The sequence below is a fragment of the Suncus etruscus genome, chromosome 8, assembly GCF_024139225.1.
Source record: "Suncus etruscus isolate mSunEtr1 chromosome 8, mSunEtr1.pri.cur, whole genome shotgun sequence".
In the NCBI taxonomy this organism is placed as follows: Eukaryota; Metazoa; Chordata; class Mammalia; order Eulipotyphla; family Soricidae; genus Suncus; species Suncus etruscus.
In genome coordinates, this window is record NC_064855.1 from 109,926,615 (window position 1) to 109,950,556 (window position 23,942).

General features: G+C 39.3%; 1 protein-coding gene across 1 annotated transcript in view; it reads left to right on the plus strand.

Annotated features, from left to right (window-relative positions):
• Nucleotides 1–23,942, plus strand: part of GPC6 (glypican 6) — a 1,177,499-nt gene that overhangs the window by 1,138,311 nt on the left and 15,246 nt on the right. The window contains exon 9 of the mRNA XM_049778514.1: nt 19,688–19,824. Within this exon, the coding sequence (XP_049634471.1) occupies nt 19,688–19,824 (137 nt within the window). The remainder of the gene's footprint in view (nt 1–19,687; nt 19,825–23,942) is intronic.

A 23,942-nucleotide genomic window follows, 5' to 3' on the forward strand; every position in this document is an offset into this window, starting at 1 on the left:
TGCTTCCAGCATTCTTGAGGAAGTTCTTTTTTAATTGTATGTCTCTGGGCTGCTTAGGTGAAAAAATTTTGCTCCCTCTGATCATCCTGGCAGGTGGGTTAGTAGGATGTTTGGAGTGGCTTCTTTTCTTTAAGTTTTTGAGCCACTCTCAGTGATTCTCAGGGCTTACAATTAGGAGTCCTGCAATTAGGGGTCACTGCTGGCAAAGTTTGTGGTATCATCAATTGGCTGCCTGGAAGGCTAGTGACCTACCATGGTACTGTATCTCCAGCATAAATTCTTTAGCTAATGATGGAGAAGGATGAAGTTGTCTATAAAACATTCTGAGCCAATCAAGAGGAGAGAGTGAGAGGGGTCTAGAAAAGAATCTGCAGTCACCATGGGGAAGAGGCTCTGGGGCCAATTTTTAGAATTTGAGTGGCAAAAGATGCAGAGACTGTCTGGCCAGGCCAATTTATGGGGCCGGTGAGTTGGGAAGTTCTGGAAGGGAATGTACCAGCAACTTCCTCTCACTGTCAGTGTGAATTGCTGGGGAAGTGTGAATCGGACACTCTGGGGATCTTAAGGCAGGATGGTGTATGCATTCAGGGTTGGTAGCTCTGGCTAAAATTATTATGATTTCAATCAACAACTGTCTCATCTCCTATTTTGACTAAGCTCTGAAGTCCCATGAGACTTCAGACTTAAAAACCAGCAAGGCAGGCACCCTGGTGTCAGATTTATGCATTGTCTGGCAACTGGAGGTGAGCTCAGGCTTGAATGAATGAACGCTTAACTGCAGCCAGGTTGAAATTCTTCATGGTTTAGGTAGGAAGAAAACCTTTCTTTCTTTCTTTCTTTCTTTCTTTCTTTCTTTCTTTCTTTCTTTCTTTCTTTCTTTCTTTCTTTCTTTCTTTCTTTCTTTCTTTCTTTCTTTCTTTCTTTCTTTCTTTCTTTCTTTCTTTCTTTCTTTCTTTCTTTCTTTCTTTCTTTCTTTCTTTCTTTCTTTCTTTCTTTCTTTCTTTCTTTCTTTCTTTCTTTCTTTCTTTCTTTCCTTTCTTTCTTTCTTTCTTTCTTTCTTTCTTTTTTTCTTTCTTTCTTTCCTTTTTCTCTTTTCCTTCCTTCCTTCCTTCCTTCCTTCCTTCCTTCCTTCCTTCCTTTCTTTCTTTCTTTCTTTCTTTCTTTCTTTCTTTCTTTCTTTCTTTCTTTCTTTCTTTCTTTCTTTCTTTCTTTCTTTCTTTCTCTCTCTTTTTCTTTCTTTCTCTCTTTCTCTTTCTTTCTCTCTTTCTTTCTTTCATTCTTTCTTTCTTCTTTCTTCTTTCTTTCTCTTCTTTCATTCTTTTTTCTTTCTTTTTCTTTTCTTTCTTTTCCTTTTTCTTTCTCCCTCTTTTCTTTAATTCTTTCATTCTTTTTCTTTCTCTGTCTTTTCTTTCTTTTTCTTTCTTTCTCTCTCTCTTTCTTTTTTTCTTTCCTCCCTTTTTGGTACCAAGAAGCCCCTTTATTTTTATCTTCCTCCTTCCTTCCTTCCTTCCTTTCTTGCTTCTTTCTTTATTTCTTTCTTATTTCTTTCTTTCTTCTTTCTTTCTTCTTTCTTCTTCTTTCTTTCCTTTCCTTTCCTTTTTTTTTATTGCACTTATGTTTCATCCTTCTTGTCTTCTAGCCAGTATTCTTTATATATAGTAGTAGATGTGTGTTAAATGTGGAATGTGCTTTCTAACCAATGAATCATCACCAACTAGGGTTCATCTTCAGTCCACTTCTAACATCAAGGTTTCTCCTACTGCCCCTGCCCCCAGACTTTTCATGAATTAATTTTTGGCCAATTGACAAAGGCTAAAGCTAACATTGCTCATTCAAAAGTTAAATCTATATGGGCTGGAGTGAAAAGTACAGTGGGTAGAGGGTGCTTTCCTTGCACACTGTCAACCCAGATCTGATCCCTGGCATGACATTTGGTCCCTTGAAGCCTGACAGAAGTGATCCCTGAGTACAGAGCCAGGAGTGAGTGCTGAACATAGACCCAAGAGTAAGCTTTGAGTATTGCCATGTGTGAGCCCACCTCCAAACAATGTTAAAAATTAAAATCTCTAGTTCTAGATTTGAGTGGAATATTTGCATGAGTTGACTTCATAGTTCTAGCCAGAAAGACTTGTTAAATGTTAAAGATTATTTTGTGGAGCAGGTAAAGGAAACCTGAAAAAAGTTGACAAAATCAATTGAGCAAAGGTAGCTGTTCATGTCCTGGCATAGTTAACAAGGGATTTTAAATACTTTCTTGAGCAACATAGAAAAATCATTTGAAAGGAGTAAATTGTAATGCCACTAACCATTATATTTTAGAAAAACCGATTATAAAAGAAAATCCTTTCTAAGTTTCAATGTTCTGGACCTATGCTGTTTTTCACATTAAAAATAATCAAATACTACTGTCAAGTTCATTTTTAGAATATTAATGAGAATTAAATAGATTTACATTTTCCTTTGAATCACTACACTAGGAAATCAAAGTGCTTAAAACAGACCTTGTTTTGCTTCATAATAGCAGAAATGAATAATTTCAAAAAAAAGATTTTCTTTTCTAAAAAAATTTTTTGGGAACTGTAACTTTGAGTTAAAAAAAGGATCTATTGGGAGAAATCTGAACCAACTTTAATGCAGAATTTGACTATATATATAAACATATGACTGTATTTGTCGTATAGTTTTTCTTGTCAAAAAAAATATCTTAAAACCTGTACAGTCGGGGAAAGTATCAATAACATCAAATTTCACAGCCCCCTTTTAGAACTACGGCCTTAACATTTTGTAGGGAAATAAAGCTTTGGTTAACCTTGGCTCTGGCAGACCTCATTAAAATAACAGCCTGTCAGTTTCAAGTTTAAAATAACAGGGTTGTCAGTTTTATATGCAGGGAAACAATCTACAATTTTATTCTCTTAAGAGGGCAAGAAGGGTCCGAAAAATTGGACAACACTGCCATCTGGTGGTCATATCGAATGTGTCCTCTCCATACCCAGAGCGTGGATGGACCTTTTAATGGGAAGAGAAAAAAGCAAACAAACAAACAAACAAACAAACAACAAGCGACCGCCCTGAACTTTGTTTGGGTTTCATTATCAACTTTTTGAAAGTCCTTTGTCTTGAAAATATATGCACATGCCCACAGGCAACAAGCACTTTGTAATCGCAAAATCACAGCAAAATCAATATGAAACTCCCTGCTGGTAATCCTTGCATAGACTCAGTTTGATGCAATCCATTTTTAGGCAAAAGGAATCTTCTGAAAATAAATGAGATTCAATTTCTTTTTTCTTTCTTTCTTTTTGTTTTGTTTTGTTTTGTTTTTGGTTTTTGGTGGGGGAGTGAGAGGTGGGTGGGGTATGGCCACACAGGGCAATGCTCTAGAGTTACTCCATGTTCTGAACTCTGAAGGATTTCTTGAGGTTCTTTGGAGATGATATGGGATGTTAGGGATCCAACCCTGGTCAGCCTCTGAAGGGCAAGAGCCCTGCCTTCTGTACATCAATTTTTTTTTCAAACCTGGCACATGTGTGGTTGGTGGCTTGTTACATGAGTCTATTCATAGAAATTCATTACTGCTCATAGGTGATCTGTAGTACAGTTTTCTGAATGACTATACTTTAGTTCCAATAAATCAATCTGGGAGCCAGAGAGATACAACATGTAGAGAGTTTGCCTCGTGTTCAGCCAACTAGGGTTTGATCCCCATATGGTCCCCCAATCACTGCCAGAAGTGTTCCCTGAGCACAGAGCCAGAAATAACTCCTGAGTATGGCTAAAAAACAAGACAAACAAACAAAAAACAGAAAAATTAAAATAAAAAAGCCATCTAGGCACCTTCCCACAAACACTCAAATCTCGGCCACATTAAGAGGCAGATGCCACCCAGTTCAGTGTATTTCCATTGAGATAGGCTAGATCCCAAGGAAACATCAACCGTGTCCAAACTTCAATGCATTTCTTTTACAACTTGGGTAGTTGATAAAGAAGAAGCAGAGGAGGGCAAGAGATGAGCAACCTAGGACAAAAATGAAAATAAGCTCTATGGCTGTGATACAGTTCACCATTGAATTTGGAAGGACAAACCTAACTCCTGAAAGTTAAGCCAACTTCTTGTTTTAAATTTATGCAAACAATTTAATTTCTCTCATAGCCTTGGCATCTATTTTTGGTGACTCAGGGGGCCCTTATCTCTGGGTTCGCAATAAAGTTAGCTGCCAAGAGCATAGGGTTATGAGAACTTGAGTGGCACTGTCCAAAGCACTGTGATATGTTATAACCAAAACCACACCATCAAGATTTAAGACATAGGCCATCCTTCCAATATGGCAGCCACTGAGGTCACTGAGCAATGGGAAGGTCTAGACACAGAACTGAAAAATGTTTACACTTGAGTAGAGTGATAGTACAACTGGGAAGGTGCTTGTCTTGCACACTGAAAACTGGGTTCCAACCCTGACACCCCATACGTTTCTCAAGCATCTCCAGGATGCCTGTCCCTGAGCACAGAGCCAGAGAAAAGCCAGGATGTGGACAAATACTATGAAAAAAGAAAGTCTGCCTCAAAATAGGCAGAAGATACGTTGTACACTTAAAAGACACAATACATTTTGTCAACAGTAACCTAAAGCCATATCCAATGCCTTAATAATGATTTTTTATATTTATATTTATATTATATATTGTTAAAAAAAATTTGGGTTCTGTTGAGTGAAAAAAATCTTTTGTTGTTTTGTTTTGGGGCCATAACTTGTGGTACACAGCGGTAACTCCCTGGTCTCACATTCCAAAATTACTCCTGACAGAGCTCAGGGATGCCAAAATCGAACCCAGGTTGGCTGCATGCAAGACAAGGGCTCCACCTGCTGAATTTTCTCTTCAGCCTCTGAGTTAAACAAATCATTTTATTCTTTTGAGAAGCCCTTGTTTTTTCTTGAACATCTTTCTCTCTCTCTGCTTCTATATCTCTTCTCTTTCTTCCTCTCTCCTCTCACATTTCTCTAACTAAATCTCTTTAAAACTATTTTTGCTTCCTAAATATACATAACTAAGATTGACATCACTTTACACTTCAATGTGACTATTAGATAATTCAACATTTTGGATCTGGAATACAACTCCCATAACAGAATACATATCTAGCATATACTTGGCCTTGAGTTCACACTCTAACACCATGTGGTACCTTGAGGACTGCCAAGGGTGGCTCCTGAGCACTGATGATATGATCCAAATTACAGTATAATAAAATAAGTTTACATTTGTGGCTTGCATTAAGCTTCCACCGGCTGTGGCTGCTAGAAACCCATCCTGTTCTAACCCAGAATGGCCATTCTGCCATGTTACTCTTCTGCTTAAAGGGGACGTAGTGGCATGGGCTATTCTCTGATATCTGTGTTATTCCCAGGAGACTCAGAGAATCCATTTAGGTAACTGAAAGCTTCAGATGTGAAGGTGACTCTGAGTCCTATCTTATCTCTGGAGTCTAATCAGGAAAGGAGCAAATGGCGCCCCTCCTGGGGGCCGCATGGGGTAAATTGGATCTTTAAGGTGACCAGATGGTTCCTAGGGAAGGTAATTTACCTCACAGGGGTGCAAACTTGATTTCCAAAAGAGTTCATGTTATCGCCCTATGCCATCTGTCTCCATGGAGTTATTTCTCCTCATTAAGAACTTCCAGCTCTGATTGCATCAGCCATATATTTATGAGTCAATATCCCTGAGGAGAATTTAGGGGGTAACAGGAGTCTGGGGACATGGGTGGAAGGATGCAGACACTGGGGGTGGGTTTGGAGTTGGAACATTGTATGCCCAAAACTCTTATGAATAGCATTGAAAAATCATAGTGACTTATTAATGAAAATTCTTTCAATACATACCACCAAGCTTTCCAAGTCTTAAAATAGATAGCAAGGTCACTTTGAAACAAATTAGTAGGGAATTTATGTAACTTTGCCAAAGAGACAAAGTGAAGCAAGTTTCGCTCGTTGTGTGTTTTCACTTCTTTCTTATATTAAAGAAGTGTCATGTCCATGAATTTTTGCCACTCGGACTGATACTGCCCAAAAGATGTCTTCCCACATCTCTCTGCAGTGATGTTCATCCTTTCAGTTCCACTCAGCATCCACCTATTTTTCAATATCTCCCTAGACTGCATCTCACCTTCAGTAGTAAAATGCTAATTGTAGTTTTCTTTTTTTTTTTTTTTTTAATTTTTTTTTTTATTTAAACACCTTGATTACATACATGATTGTGTTTGGGTTTCAGTCATAAAAGGAACACCACCCATCACCAGTGCAACATTCCCATCACCCAAGTCCCAAATCTCCCTCCTCCCCACCCAACCCCCGCCTGTACCCTAAACAGGCTCTACATTTCCCTCATACATTCTCGCTAATTGTAGTTTTCAATGCTTCATTAACTGTACCATTTGTCAGGCTTATTTTATACTTCACTTTTTTTATACTTTGTTGTGCTTTTTTTTTTTTTTGTTTTTGTTTTTTTGTTTGTTTGTTTGTTTTTGGGCCACATCCGGTGGTGCTCAGGGGTTACTCCTGTCTGTCTGCTCAGAAATAGCTCCTAGCAGGAACGGGGGACCATATGGGACACGGGGATTCGAACCAACCACCTTAGGTCCTGGATCGGCTGATTGCAAGGCAAATGCCGCTGTGCTATCTCTCCGGGCCCTGTTGTGCTTTTCTTATACATGTTTTCCCCACAGGGTTTTTTTTAATTCTCTGAAGGCCTGGCTGTCACATTCATCCTATGCATCCCACCTTGTATTCATCCTTGCTGACTTGTATCCATCACTGTGTTTCTGAACTTTATAGATACTAAATAAGAGAGCACATATGCACTCAAGTGTACATTTGTGTGTATGTAATTGTATGAAATAACTATAGACAGAGTATAACCTGCCAAGAGAAGAATCTTAGTGTAGACACTGAATTAAGATCCTAGGAAACAATTATCCTCTAAAGATTTTTTACCAATGTATTGTCTGCATGTTGAATTAAGAGTTCATTGCATTTGCACCTTATGTTCTTGAGTAAGTTTATTAGACAAACACATTCTGTTGTTCTACCTACTCCCCGAGGCCTGAATTACTAGAAATTAAACTGGAGCCAAATCCTAAGGAACCATTTCTCCATAAAATAGGGAGACTTGTTTAAAAAAAAAAAGGTGCTTTTCCCTTGGACTGTATGTTGACTTTGCATGTCACCTGGGAAGAGAAAAATGGTCATGGTCACTAAGGAAATCTTGAGACCATGGAAACTCTCTGTGCATGAACGGTGGGGAGAACTGAGTGTTTCCGCTCTCAGAAGGCTTCCCAAAGGGAGGGATACCCCAGGTGGTACCCACAGCAACAACGTTCTTCTAGGTCATTCTCTTCTTTGTATGGCTTTGCATTGGAGTTCATGGAGCTCCTTGGTGCCTGTGATCTGTGGCTGCATAGATGTGTTCAGCTTCTATTATTATCTTCCTTAGGTCAAAATCACTGGAAGTGAAACTTGAACCAATATCAAGTTATCAGTGGGATATTGTTTTCTAGCATATAGATATCTATAGGATGAAAGGCCAAAATAGTGTTCATTAGGCTCAGTCTTTCATAGGACAGACATGGTTAATTCTAAATTCAATTCTATGATCTCGGTAGAGAATTGCATGATTTTTGTGGCATATTCTGCAAAAGACAAAAAGCAACTCAACTTCACCCGAAGTGGCTTTAGAATCTAAATGAATTGGACTCCTACCTCCTACTCACTGAGCACTTTTCTGTGCTACTTCCAAATTACTTTCTCAATGTGTGTATATCTGTGTGGGTACACTTGCTGTTGGTAAAATCATATTTGTGATCCCTTGCTAAGGAGGAGCGGCTCACTTACTTCCATCTCAGGTCAATAAGGAATATTTCTCCTTCCCTAGTGAGTTCTAGATATCTGCACTAGCTTCAGAAAGTGAGAGAAGTAGAGAGAGAAATGGATAGATAGGCCAGACACATATCAGTTTCTCAGTTTTGGTGTGGACACATAGAACCTCAAACCTTTGGAATCTGATAATGAATTCTAAGGTATTAAAGATGCCAAAACCCCCAACATGTAGTAGTGCTTTGCATAGGAAAGATAATGCAGGGGCCAGAGAGATAGCTTGGAGGTAAGGCGTTTGCCTTGCATGCAGAAGAACGATGGTTCGAATCCCGGCATCCCATATGGTCCCCTGAGCCTGTCAGGAGCGATTTCTGAGCGTAGAGCCAGGAGGAATTCCTGAGTGCTGCTGGGTGTGACCAGAAAAAAATTAAAAAAAAAAAAAGATAATGCAGGCCTTGGGGTGCTTGCTTCATGGCAGCAGACCCTGGTTCAATTTCAAGCATTACCTATAGTCACCTGAGTACCTCCAAGAGGAATCCCCCCCAAACACAGAGCCAAAAATAAGAACTGAGCACCAAGTACTTCCACCCTCCTGCCCTGTCCTCCAAAACTGACAACCATTTGCTAAGCCTCATCCCCCTTTTCTTAAAATTGTGATATGCTGGGTTTTATTTCCCCTAGATGGAATTTCAATATTTTAAGAGCAACTTGGTGATGAGGAGCTTAATGGAATTTCTGCATTATGTCAATCACAAGTAGAGAGAGAGAGACTCTGGATTTTCTCAAGTTTCCTCAGATCTGATAAAGGGGTTTCACATCAAAGTTAGACTTGGAAAAGAATCAGAGTTTTTTTTTTTAACAAGTTTGTATGTTCAGAACATCATGTTTCTCACATCGGCCAAAGTGAACTTTTAAACATAGGAACTATTTCTGGCAGTTTCCTGAATTCACGCTAAAGTCAATCCTACACAAAGAATTCACCTCATCCCACAACCAAGATCCTGGGAGCTCTCCTGGGAAAGTGAAAAGGACAAGGAAATGGGGGGGGCTGCTTTCAACTCACAAAGGGCTTCCAAAGTTGTTTTTTTTTAATCCATGGTAATAGTCTAGGAGGGAGCAGAAGTTAGTATTTCAATAATGAAAGTGCTCCCCTGTGCCTTCTATCACTGTTAGAAACCCCACATTCTTTCTCATGAGAATGTATTGAGGACCCACAGCCAGCATAGAGACCTCTCTCTTCAGAATCACACTTGGCCCTAGTTGTTCCCTGAGCAGTGTTTCTTAAATGTTGTCCTCACAATTCCATTCACCCAAGCTATTCCCATTGAATGAGCACTGCCAGAGTTCAGAGATACTTAGTTTTGAGTTAATTTTAGGTTGTTGTTTGTTCAGAAACCTTTTACCTTTGATAAATTTTTCTCAACAAGTCCCACCCTTTAAAGCAGTGCTTCTCAAATAGTGGGACACACCTCCGGGGAGGGGCATGAGGCTCCATAAAGGGGGGCACGTTTGACCTCAGCAAACACTGTCATAATAAGCTAAGCCCCGTGTTTATGTCTCTGTATGTCTCTGGAGCTGAGAGTCGCTGTGTCCTGCTTCAAACTCTGCTTCGGAAAGCTATGCACTGCAAAACATGCTCATTGTAGCCATGAATCCAGACATCACCTCTGATTAAAAAAATCAGCTCAAATTATTTTATATATTTTTGTTTTGCAGGTTAAAGTTTTTTTTAATGAAGATACTATAGTTTCGCAGGGGGGCACGAAAAATGTTTTTTTCTTCCTAGGGGAGCATGACAGAAAATAATTGAGAAGCACTGCTTTAGAGACATGGTCCTTAAGTAGAAATAGTCTAGGAAACAAGGGTCTAGGCCAGGGAATTATCCTTGGGGATGTCCACCTTTGACAACTAAATATTACCTGAGAAATGATAAAGACCCATTTTAGAAACCAAGGATAAAAATACCTAAACATGGGGCCGAAGGGATAGCACAGAGGTAGGTCATTTGCCTTGCATGCAGCTGATCCAGCTGGTTCCCATATGGTCCCCCTAGCCAAAAGTGATTTCTGAGCACATAACCAGGAGTAAGCCCTGAGTGTCAATGTGTGTGGCCGAAAAAGCAAAAATAAAACAAATGAACAAAATGTCTGAAGCAGAGAATAAGAATACAAAGACTAGATAGGCACAAGGTTAGATAGATAAAAGGAGGAAGTACCACACAATGGGAAGACAAAAACAAAATTCATACTGGGCAATTAAAACTACTCTAGATTTGGAAAGGAACAAAAACCAGATACGGGAAATATTGGGGACTCAGTTTCCATACAATGGCAGAAAAAGATACTTCTGCTGTGTGATTAAGCTTTATATATAAAAACCTTCAGAGCTGATCAGAGAGAGAAGTGAGATTAGTGACATTCTCCGAGGTAGTGATATCTGGAATTCCAAATATCTAGGTGGTGGCTATCAAGAATGTTCTAGAAGGTTTGAAACTCTGCTGAGTTTCTCATTCTTAATAAAAACTTAAAAAACTCCTCCTTGACAGTAATTACATTTTGTCTTGAGAAGTAAGGACACACATACTGTGCAAAGTAATGTTTAATTTTATCTACATTTTCAGAGACACAATGCCTTTCTATGTATTGCTTTTTTTTTGTTTAAATTCGGTTTTAGTTGGACTGCATGATCTCTCAAAGGCAGGCAGGATGCTTTCTGTACTTCCTTGCCTAAAAGCTGAAACAACAGAGAGTAAGAACATGGGGTTTAAACATACAAGTTTCACCATTTGTTTTCATTTTCTTAAAATCTGCTGCAAAAAAAAAAAAAAAATTCTGTCCTGAAGAACTTAGGAAGCTATTCCTGATGTTTCTCACGCTCATTCCAGTTTGAGGACCTGCATTTGGCCAGAAAACAACCCTGTCTCTTTTTTTCAGGGTCAAACTTTTAGTACTGTTTCAGCATCTGGCTAAGAAACTAAAAATGTGCCAGAAGGGACCGTGCAGATTCTATATTTTTATCCACTCCCTCAGGAAACTTAGCAAGCGAAACTGGTTCTTTTTGAATCGTCTAAGATTTTGTCACTTCCTACAATTCTTGTTTTCCCAGGCCTAAGATTTGTTTCTAAAAAACACAGGTGCACTTGTCTTTAGGAAGTGAAGTGGAAACTACCAGATCACAGAAGGGAACATGTGTCATTCGGTAACAGACCTGCACTTACTGTTGAGTCCCCTGGCATTCTGAGGAAGGCCAGAGAGTGAGGCTGGTTTTAGGATGGTGACGTGAACATCTGTAGTTTGCTAAGTGTGTTTTGTGGCCGCTATAGGACTCAGACTCATTGATCAAACCACTTCTTCTGGGACTCTGCTGTCATCCCCAAGGCTTAATTAGAAGTTTCCAGACTGAAAGAAGAGTTGTAAGTGATTTCTCCATGTGTTGCAGTACCTATTGTAATGTGACACTCTAGTCAGGGATCATCTTAGCCATGAGAGTTGTACAAATTGAAGGAAAATGGAAACCTATAAAAAGTTCTAAAAGAGAATGAATGGTCATGAGATCAGGGGGTCAACAGAATTAAGCAAGTAGCTGAAACACATCATGTACTTTCCATCTCCTTTTATGTTAGCTGGTATTATCCTTGATCCTCAGTTCTTCAAGAATATTTCGATGAGGGTTGTAGAGAAACCCAGACCTTGCATGTGACTGATCTGGGTTCCAAATACAGAACCACGAATAGTCACTGAATACTTCAGGTAACCCCCCCAATACACACACACACACACACACACACACACACACACACACACACACACACACACACATTGGTGGGAAGAACACAGTAGAAAGATTAGCATTTCCTTTGAGCCTTGAGAACTTTAAATACTCCATGTAGACTCTCTGTAGGTGTTGACAAGTGAGAGAAGTTAGGAGAAGCATGTCCACAGACCTCCTTGGTTTGATCAACAAAAGAGAATATACAACTGAAATTCTGATGTGAGGTTAACCCCAGAAGTAGAAGAATTGGTGCCTCAGAAAAGAGCATTCTTGAGAGGCAGCCAATCACAAGCTCCAAATCTGGATTATTCAACACTCACATTGCTGTATGATACATTTTTCCCAAATTTGACCAAATAAAATGGCCTTGTTCTGGGAGGAAAATGAGGCTGCCTTTTCTTGAAACAGAGCGTTTTCCATGGCTAACAAATGACCTTCAGCCTATAAAATATTCACATTGTTTTTTCTCCTCAATATGTATTATTTAGAGTTTAGCCTTTTAAATATTAACCATCTTTTTTTCTGAAGTTATGGTATGTATTATTTACATCCTGTCACATTATGTGTGCATACATATGGAATAGGCATGTTGCAATTTTTACATGGTCATAAGCACATAAGGACCTCGAGTGAGGGACACACAATAGATACCCAGAGAAGGGACTTCTGACTTGGACAAGATTAAGAAAGAATAATGGGTCTGTGTCCCCTTCACTGTAGATTCTCAAGGAAAATTCAGAGGAAATAAAAGCCCAGAGTACATGGACCAAGGACCCCAAGTAGATGCATAACAGACATGAGCAAAGTCTTGGAGGAAATCAAATATGGAACTCCATCAATAAATAAATGGTCACAGGACACATAGGTACCTAATAGTAGAATTTTAAAATATCCATATCAGACCATTATAGGTTATCAGCATCAAAGGGAAGGTATTAGCATAGTTGTCTTTTACAAGGATAATGAAGACTATGTAAGATGGGATTTGCTGCATTTTTGTTAAATCACATTTTTTTAAGCCAACGTGGACTTTGTGTTATCTAAGTCTGGCACCACAAAAAGAATAGAGGTTCTATGTCACTTGCCTTCCATGCAGCTGAGCCCTGTTCAATTCCCTGTACTACTTATGGTCCCCTGAGCACAACCAGGGATCACTTCTAATAACAGAACCAAGAAGATTCAGTCAATAGATAAGGCTCCAAACTAAGTGCTCTCTTCCCATCCCTCTCTTTCTTTCTCTCTTTCTCTCTCTTTCTCCCTCTTTGTCTCTCTCACTGTTTTTCCCTCTCTCTCACCGTGTCTTACACTGTTTCTCCCTCTCTCTTTCATTGTGTCTCTCACTGTTTCTCCCTCCCTCCCTCCCTCTCACTGACTCTCTCTGTCTTTCACACAGACACACACATGCACACACACACACACACACACACACACACACACATAAGAATGCCAAGGTTCTTCTTTCATGATCTCTGTTTAAAGTACACCTGGGGGACCAGAACAATAGCACAACAGCACTTGGCCAACCCAGCATCCCATATGGTCCCCTAAGCCAGGAGCAATTTCTGAGCGCATAGCCAGGAGTAACCCTTAAGCATTGCCGGGTGTGGCTCTCCCCGCAAAATAAAAATAAATAATAAAATAAAGTATACCTGGAATGACATTGTAGATGACAGTTGTCTAGGATCCTAAAGAAAGAGTTGGTGGGATCTTTTGAGATTTCCCATCACCTTGGTCAAATCAGTCCAGAGGAAATCCCTTTCCCCCGAGCAGAGCTGCAGAATTGTCCACATCTTTCTTACTTCCCAAAGGCAATCTCAGAAGGCAGATACTATGTCCCCTTAAAATTCTTACTGGTAGCAGGTCATAGGCAAATCTAACAGTAGTTTTGTGAGCATGGGACAAACATATTTCTGGTCAGTAACATTTCCTGGAAGTCTGGAACTCACAGGCTAAGAAGACCAAAGTGTGGTTGAAAGTGATGGTCCCTGCAAGGATAAATCTGGGGAGGTCAAAAAACACTTTGAACTTGAAGTTCCTCTGGGGACAAAAGACTAGTTAGTTAGCATTTTCCTCATCCTCAGGGAAGCCGCTAAGTGAAAGCAGTTGATCAGATCCAAACTAAAAGAAACTGAAGAGTTCAGGAAGTCAGGTTAGGAGAGTAAAACAGAAATCGGGGGTAAGCAATGGACAGGTGGGGACACAGGGTGGCAGGATTGAAGCAGGAATGTTATATGCATGAAGATGAACTATAAACAGCTATGAAAATCACTAATCCTAAACACAGAGATGTGGGAGCAGCTCCTCTGCAAAGCCTTTGTTGTTGGAAGAGAGGTTGGTTGCACAGAAAGAATGGAGATAAAAGGACAGCAATTCCTCTCTCAACATTTGTTTGCCTGTATTTGCTTTGGGAGTTTCCATTTTCCCAGAAGGGGCAACTGGAAAGCCATTATAGGTATGACTGCTTTGTCCTAGCCAGATTAGCACTCCAGAGTGAAACTTAAAACTTGATTTAAAAACTATTAAGCTATGTGAAATAAGTCAGAAATAAGTCAGATAGACACAGAATAGTCTCACTTATCTATGGGTTTTAAGAAAAATAAAAGACATTCTCATAATAATGCCCAGAGACAATAGAGATGAGGGCTGGAAGGACCGGCCTACAATATGAAGTTTACCACAAAGATTGATGAGTGCAGTTAGAGAAATAACTACACTGATAACTATCATGACAATGATAGTGAATGAGAGAAACAGAATGCCTGTCTCAAATACAGACAGGGGTGGAGTAGAGGGAGTTGGAGGACATTAGTGGTGGGAAGGTTGCACTGGTGAAGGGGAGTGTTATTTTTTATAACTGAAACTCAACTGCAAACATGTTTGTAATCATGGTGCTTAAATAAATATATTGTTATAATTAAATAAAGAGAATATGACCACTAATTTAAAAAAAACTGATTTAGAGAAGGCTCAGAAGAAATGTTTACTAATAAATGCAAACAACATTGTTTTTCTCTTCTTTGAGGGGAGTGGGGAAAGTTAGGCAAAGAGCAAACCCAAAAGTACTGAAGCACTCCTCTGGACTTAGTAACTGGGGCTTGCTTCTAGCACTGCTGTGGGTCCAGTCCAGGAGTTTCACATGTAAAGTGTGAATTCAGCCTATTAAACTATATTCCCAACCTAAATAGCCACATATCATTTTAACTGAACTACTATAATTTTTTTCTAAATGCAATAAACTTTACTGTTTTGCTAAGCTGGTGTCACTAAATGATTTTACTTGCTAAATAATTGATCTCAAATATTTTGGATTGTTCTTTTTACTAGAAATGAGTGAGCTCCAAAATTCTCCATTGTCATCTGAAAAAAATAAAAGCAGAATCAGACACACCCAGGATATTTATAATAATTTAAGAGGAGAGCTGTAGAGACATTACTGATCTTTGTACAAAAAATGTAAAACCTGAAATATGATAAAACAGGAAGATTTTGTTTTGTTTTGTTTGGTTTGGAGTAAGCACTGCTCAGGGCTTACTCTTGGCTAAGTATTCAAATGTCACTCCAGGCAATGGTCAGAGGAACCTCTGTGGTACCAGGAACCTAACCAGGGTTGAGCTCATGCAAGGCATGTGCCTTATTCATGTTCTAACTCTCTGACATCCCAAAGAAGATCCTTTAGAATCTTTTCTTTGTACTGTGGCACTATTTTAAGGCTGTAATAAATATCATGCATATTATTTTATATTCATTTGTTCAGTTGGGGCTGCACTGTTTGAAATGAAACCGATTAAGTGAAATAAAATTTCTGTGCTTAAAGTCATCTAAAGTCACTCTCCCAATTAAAAAGTCAGTTGAAACTACATAATGGAATTTGAGAAAGCATTTAACCAGCACATGTGACCCATGATAGACCTGTTTCTGGGTCTTTGTTGCCCTCTGCCTTGCACTATTACTGATTTCAGACATCCTGTTCTTGGGGAAAATATATTTTTTACTGAGTGTTTCTTAACATAAGGCTTTGCTCACCTTTGTGACACTTATATTTTCAGAACCACAAAAAAAAAAAAAGAAGAAAAAAAACCACTGGCAACTCTAAATCTGAAGCTGTAGCAAATAACTGCTTTATTAGTGGAAAATAAAATCAAATGAGAAAATATTTTTGAACAGTGGGAGAATCTAGAAAACTTTCAGGATGCCAAAAATAATAAGGATAATTTTATTTCTAATTACCACTAAATGCCTCCCATTTTTTTATTTTTTATTTTCTTCTTTTATTTCAATTTCATTTATATTTATAGCTTCTAGATAGGGACTTTTTTTTTCCAGAACCATAGAACATGAATCATCTTTTTGCGCCTCATGTTATATGTCTCCCTAAAAACTGAGAAAAGAAAAAAAAGTGGATGGACCCCAGGGGTCCATTATTTAGCCAGATATAAACACACATCTCTTCAGTGTGCTTTGCAATTAGAGAGAACACTACCAGCCTCCTGCTACTGAATTGTAGCATCCATCTAGACCTGAAAGAGAATGGGACAATCAAATCCATTTCCTCCAGGAGGATTTATTGAGCATCTACCATGCCAGGAGATCTCCATGGGAAAAAAAAAACTCATTGTGATTTGCCTGGGACTTTCTAAGAATACTCTATGTCCTGGGAAGACTATTAGAGTTGCTCACCAACCCATTTTGGAGCAGAAAGAAAAAGAGTTAGGGAGCCAGAGAGAATGTGGCTGCCCTGGTTTGATCCCTAGAACTACCAGGAGAAACTACCCATTAGAGGGGTTTAGCCTCTAAGCACCAGTAGGTGCACCAAGAAATACAAGGCAAGTTTGAACCCTTTGATTGTACCAAAATCTCTAGGAGAGATTCAGAAGGGAAACCATATCCAGAACATTACATTTGGATCCATATCTCATATTCTTTTTAATCTTACAAATATTTTTGAGAACTAGAAGTTCTCAAATAGTTTGTAGTTCTCAAATGCTTTGTAGCATCTATTTGGGTTTGTCATGTGCCCTTGTGACTGGATCAGGCTTGTTAAATCTTAGCTACATGGGCAACAAGTCTTGGTCTCCATCCATTGGAAAGATAAAACAAGCCACTTTATCCCTCATCCAAATTTAATCATTACTTGGGTCACTTAGTTAAGGAAGGTACCTGCTAACCTTCTGCTCTGTGATCAACGTTATTATGATAACTCTTTATGAGGCCTGCTTTGAGGTTGTGTCAATCTCCCATTTTCCATCACACATGGAGCCCATTCTTGGCTGTGTGTGTATGTGTGTGTGTACCAGTTGAATCGGAATACCATACAAAAAAAAATCCCAAATGGAATGACCTTAAAACCTCATGATTTCAATTAAGCTCATAAGTCTGAGCTTAATTGTGAGCAAGGTTGGTTCCCCTGAGGCTTAAGAGTGAGGGTCATTCATGCCTCTCCCCAGCTTCTTGGTTACACATCACCCAGCTTTCTGGAGGTAGGGAGGTTTCCTTTCATGCAGAAGGATGGTAGTTCGAATCCCAACATCCTTTATGGTCACTTGAGCCTGCCAAAATCGATTTCTGAGTGTAGTGCCAGGAGTAACCCTTGAGTGCAGAGCCAGGGGTAACCCCTGAGCATTGCAGGTGTGACCCAAAAACTAAAAAAAAAAGAAAAGAACAATGATTAATAACAACACACAACAGTGACAGAAATAGGATGCCAAGAAGGATAGACTCATGGCAAAGTCTGTGCCAGTCAGCTGGGCTGAGAGAGCAGTAGGGTACTACCTAAGTACCCAACTCAGCATCCATTAGGAGAATAAGAACAATCTTATTTTAATACATGCCAAGCTATCCTAAACTTTAATGGAAGAAACTTTTCAACATGTCATGACTTGTGCATCTTTTTTTCACTGTCTAAAACCAAAGTCACCTCACATACTTCAAAGCTATGGTCAAATTAATTTTTTTCACTTTTGATTTTGATTTTTTTATGTTTTGTTATCACATCATGATTTACCAAGTTGTTCATAATATAGCACTTTCAGGCATTAAATATTCAACCACTAATCCCACCAATAGCATGACCTTTCCTTCACCATTGTCCCCAATCTCCCAACCACACCATAACCTGCCTCCATGCGGGCACAAACAAATTTACTCCATAATGTTTGTTATAACACAGAGGCAAATGGAAGTGTCACAATTTAGATCAACAATGGTTAATTTGAAATGATTGTTCTCCTCATTGTGTTACTAAAATCAGTGTCTAAAGACTTACAGAGCTGTGACTGGTGGTAGTTGAGCCTTCTATGTTAATTTTAGGCTCAATGAGCTTGGAAGATTACTATGGAACATTCCCATCAGATTTCCTTTGATCCTACTGAGCTGACACTACTATAAGATTGAGGTGCCACATAACCACTGAGTTCAGGACTTATAAATCTAAGTCACATTTGGTGAATTGGAGCTTAAATTAGGTTAAGTCATGAAGCTGGGTCATTTTATGACCAAATTCTTGCCTTCTGGTCATCTTCAACTCTTATGAATGATGTGTTCAAACCTCTGTCACAATGAGAGTCACAGAGAAGAAAAAGCCAAACTGAACAACAGTGAAATGACCAAGGACCATGATTAAAGGCAAAATAAAATATCAGAAATAATTTATGTCATGGTATTTACTCTTAAACCTAATGAGTGAGCTCTGGAATTCCTTCACCAGGGACAGTTACATTAAATATACAATTCTTGTTTTCTAAATGCTATGGTTCTAAGGACATGAAGTCTCAATAGTTCTTCATTCAGAAAGTTGCCTAGGCTTTCAGGTACCATAGGCTGGATCACAAAAAAAAAAAAAAAAAAACACAGAAAATTACTGTTTTGCACCTTTCGGGGGTTCAGAATACCAAATCAAGGAGTTGCCAAAAGTGATTCCTTCATGGGCTGGGAAAAGAAGGATTCTCTCTCTCTTTCTTCCTTCTCTCACTTTCTTCTTTCTCCCTTTCTTCCTTTCTTCTCTTTGATTCTCTCTCTTCCTTCCCTATGTCTTTCTCTTTCACCTGGAGGAACTTAATTTTAACAATATCAGATACATACCAACCTGCCACAGACTTTCTCGATGTTCATGTAGATGGAAATGGAAATCAGGTTATGAGTGGAATTTGTTAGTAATTAGGGAACAAAAAAATGCTGCTGAATTGTTTCCCTTCCTTCTCTTTAGGTGAAGTCAGAACCGAACCTGACAATACCAACAAAGCCAGTGTTAACTTTTCCCAAACAGCTCCTCATAGAGCTGTGGGTTTGACACTTGCCTGGACTTAGAGTTTCTCTCTTCTCCTCCTTGGTTGAGAGATTCTTAAATGAGTTTGCCCCTCACCATTCAGGAATGAACTGTACAAACCTGAATGTTGGACAGTCTCTGAAGACTTGAAGAAACAAACACAGTATTGGGGAAAACATTTTATTTCTTGTGCCATGCTTAAGGGGCATTCATCTGTCATTGAAACAAATAAATCCTAAGGCAAATATTTCAAGTGTTAGCAATAGGGACTCCAACAGAAAGGTATATGAAACCATTTGAGAAGAGCCATAATTTATAAATCAAATAATGGACAATAGGGCCAGAGGAATAGTACGGTGAGTAAGGCATTTGCTTTGCATGTAGCCCACTCAGGTTCATTCTCTTGTACCACATTCTGTCTCTTTAGTCCCTCTAAGAGTGATCCCTGAGCACAGAACCATGATTAATACTACTAAGTGTGTCCTATACCACTCCTTCCTCAAAAAAAGGCATGGGGGAGGGAAAGAGGGGGCATAAATGACTTGAGGAAGCAACTCCCAAAGCTGGAGAGAAACTGGGCTACGGAGAGTTGAGGAAGAGACATTTTTCTGAGCAAACTAATGCAGCAAAAACATGGATGTCTTAGAGTTGATCCCCACACTGTGCTTACCCTCTCCCTGGATCCTTTCGCTTCTCCTGCATGAGTGAGTGTGTGTGTGTGTGTGTGTGTGTGTACACAAAACATCTGCAGAGTATATTCACTGCTTTCCCACAATTTCTCCATCAGGTCACTGACATCAAAGAGAAACTAAAGCTCTCTAAAAAGGTTTGGTCGGCGCTTCCCTACACCATCTGCAAGGACGAGAGAGTGACCGCGGGCACTTCCAACCAGGAGGAGTGCTGGAATGGGCACACGAAAGCCAGGTGAGGAGCTCATCTGCCATGGGCAGGGGCATTATAGGAGACCTGGAAGACTCACCTGGCCCCACTGCCAACACCCATTAATTAACTGAAGGCCAATGTTCAAGTCTTTGCCTGGCAACTACCGTGAGGAATAACAGGTCTGATAAACACCTGGCAGGACTTAGGTGCCATTGATGTTAAGCATGGAAACCTGCTTCTCAGAAGTAGCTGCTGGAGAAGGCCAGGGAAAGGGAGACAAGCCAGGGGATAGATGCTTGAGATCCCCTAGAGCCCTTTATGTTCCTTGCATAACTTCATGGATAATGGCACTATTTTTTTATCCATAGTTATATTTACATTTTATTATTATCACCACCACATCATTATCATTACCACTATCATTATGGTTATTATTTCAAGTTAAAAAAGAAGTAAACATCCAACCTGATTTCTTTTCATTCTTGAAGGAAAAAATAAAACCCTTCATTGGAACAATAAGGGAAAGAGTGGGCATGAGGGACTATGCCAGGACAGCCATTTGGTAATGCTCCTATGTTGGAAACTCCCTCTGGAATCTCCTGGTGAGATGTGATGATCTTTTCTTCCTCCTCTGCTGTCCAGTGTTCTTGCGATGGAATTCATGAATTTTTGGATTCTGTTTGAAAAGGGCTTGCCCTGGTTATTTTTCATGATGGAGAAGTTGGACTAGGAGTTGGCAAGCATCAAGGTCTGAGTTGCCTTCGCAGGCATGCAGGTGGGCAGAGCAGCTGGTGAATTAGACTTCAGGAATCTTTGGGGAATGGATTAGCAGGTGGAGGAACTGAGATGGAGGTGTCTATGCTGGGCCTTTCTGGGCAGTTTCCAATGTCTGAAGCAGATATTTTCAAAATGGAAGTAAAAGACACCTGCATATTAAGCTCAGAAGCCACTGCAGAAGGTGAGCTGACTGCAAGGGAGGTGCTCATTCCACATTTCTTATGTGGATACTAAAATGCATCATTGAGAATCTCTTGGTGTGGATTTTAGTGAAGTGCAAACTAAACAACCTTAGAAAGATGTAATCAAGTCATGTTGCCCCCAAATATTAATATCTTAGCTCCCTTAAAGAATTATTCAAGAACTTAACTAGGATCTGGCTTTTACAGAGATCCATTGGCCCAAAAAATAAGCGATGAATTGCACAGCATCTGATGCATCTTCCTCATGATTATACAGAAAACATCCTGTAATGGATGACCGGAGGCCTAATGAATGAAATGATTGGGTACTTTTATCAAACCACTCTTTGTCCATCTGTGTTTACATTTCAGACTTGGCTGAAAAACTTTGTTTTTGAACTGCCCTCCCATGGATAGCTCTACTGGTTGTTGGATATTAACTGGATAGAGCAAATTACATACACGATTTATTATGAAAACAAATGGAAAAAGACTGATTATAGGCAAGAGGAGAAATAACTTTCTCCATTAGGAAAAATAAAGAGTGAATAGAAAAACTAATGACCATTGAAGTTAAAATCAGCTTGAACTCAGATTCATCCAGTAGCTTTACTCATGCTACAGCTCAAGGCCCCAGATGGTGAAGGATTATTCCAAGGTCACTCAGTCAACATATTTGAGATATGTCAATTTTCCAAACTTGAGTCCAATGCTATTTTTTCTTCAAAACCCTCTCTCTAAAACAAAAGACAATTAAACATTGTCCTTCCCAGGCTAGAACCAAGGAAGCTGGTCCTTAGATCTTGGAAAGATTTAGTAGACTACATTCCTTCATTTCACTCATCAGGTCATCAGAAATATTAAGAAGCCCCCTTCTTCCCTGCCCAGGTTCCATACAAAGTTCTGAAGATTTGGTGCTCCAAGATGGCAGTGGGTTAAGCATGGAAAAAATCATGGTGATGTGGAAAGAGGATGATGGATTTGGGAATTCCCATATGGTTAGATTTTGGGAAATAGACCACGGAGAGGTAACTCTACCTGCCTCAGGAGACAGGGTGTAGATTCATTTTTCTCTGGAGATTAGTGGGAACCCTTCTGGAAGACAATATGCAAGGGATAAAAATCATTAAGTTTCACATAATAAAATCATTTGCAAGAATAGTCCAGAACTTTGCCCAGTCTATTATTGAAAAGATGGAGCTGTAACATATTGGTGACTTACAATTATTTCCTTTGGGGAAAATTGTGATTTTTCTTTTGAGATTGTAGTTTCTTTGAGTTCCTTTTCTAAGATTTCTTTGCTGGAATAAGATGTTTAATATTTTAACTGTAGATGTAAAATCAGCATATGTGGATCACAAAGAAAAAGGATATATTAAACACAATGCAATGCAATTGAAGCTTTTGTCAACATTATTGATGTAGAAACACAGAAGAGAGATTTTTTCATTTAAAAAAATTCCACTGAACTTATTTTTGAAAGTTGAAAAATAACATATAATCCAAAGAGCAATATGCTTTTCTCTGCTTTGGAAGTGCAGATGTTTAGAGGATAGTTCTTCCTATATATTAAGGGATGTTTGTTAAAAAATAAGAAAAGTCATTCTTACCACCCAACTGACGTGTAAGAAGCCATTGGAATCATTAAAAAAAAAAGTCCCTAACAAGTTTCCATATTAAACTTGGGTTTTGGGGGGGGGGGTTTTGTTGTTGTTGTTGTTTTTTTTTTTTTTTGGTTTTTGGGCCACATCCAGCGTTGCTCAGGGGTTACTCCTGGCTGTCTGCTCAGAAATAGCTCCTGGCAGGCACGGGGGACCATATAGGACACCGGGATTCGAATCAACCACCTTTGGTCCTGAATCGGCTGCTTGCAAGGCAAATGCCGCTGTGCTATCTCTCCGGGCCCTGAACTTGGTTTTAATGTGGAACAGAAATAGGGTTTGTGCTCCATATTTTCTGCACTCAAGGCTATGAGGCATCATGCATGAGGCAACCAAAAACCTAAATTCTTCTTTCACCTGCCAATCATCTTGTTCTTCTGTTCCTTCTACTTCATCATTTTATCAGGCTTATCATTATTCATATTTCTACTGGTTATTTTCTGGGTGCTACTTCATGCTTTTGTATTTGTAACATACCTATTTATCATGTGAAATACCCACATGCCAAAATCAAAACAGCTCCTGCATGTTCGCTCATTGCAATGCAATCTTATTTTTCTAAGTAGCCATTCCTCCTTGATGAGACCTGTCGATGACTTGAAATAGATTATGATCCAAGTGCTTTGGCATTAGCAGGGTCTGCTAGGCTGGGACCATATTCCAGGGGGTGTGAGCAGTGACTCCCCTAGAAGATTAATCCACATTCAACTCCCAGCCCCACAACTGGGGCAGATCTCACTCTGCTTTTGTAAACAGTTCTAGGAAGAGATGGGTATAGACATAGTGCCCTTGAATATCCATTTCAGGGAAATATGGGGCTTTTCCATGACATGGTCAGCATCTAAATTTCCATTCTGGCATCCAGGTCAAGTCACCAAGAAGAGCCCTTCTCTCTGTCCCCTTTCCTTTCCAACCGACTAGGATAACTTTTTAAAAGTTCATTAAAACTCACCACCATTCATTGGTTCCTTCATTCTCATACCAACACCCCATACTTTTTTCCTCTGCTAACCTCAATTCTATTATCAATGTCCTCTTGTTTGTTTAAATTTTGCTCTGTCTGTTTATTTTCTTTATTATCTGATATCATGTATATAGTTGAAAACACCTGATATTTGCATTTATCCTTCTGATTTATTTTATTATGGATAATTTTTCCCAAATTCTATCCACTTTGCTACAGAAGACATTTTATCTTTTTTGGGGGGGGGCTGCACCCGGCTGTGCTCAGGGGTTACTCCTGGCTGTCTGCTCAGAAGTAGCTCCTGGCAGGCACGGGGGACCATATGGGACACCGGGATTCGAACCAACCACCTTTGGTCCTGGATCGGCTGCTTGCTATCTCTCCGGGCCCGACATTTTATCTTTTAAAAGAACTAAACAAATAGCTTAAAAAAGTAGATGAAATTTTGCATGGTCTTCTAAGTACCACCAGAAATAAAACTCTGAACAATGAGCTGGAAGTAGCCTCAGAGCATAAAAATTAATTAATTAAAATAATTAAAGAGCTTATTACTTGCTATAACACATATAATATGTA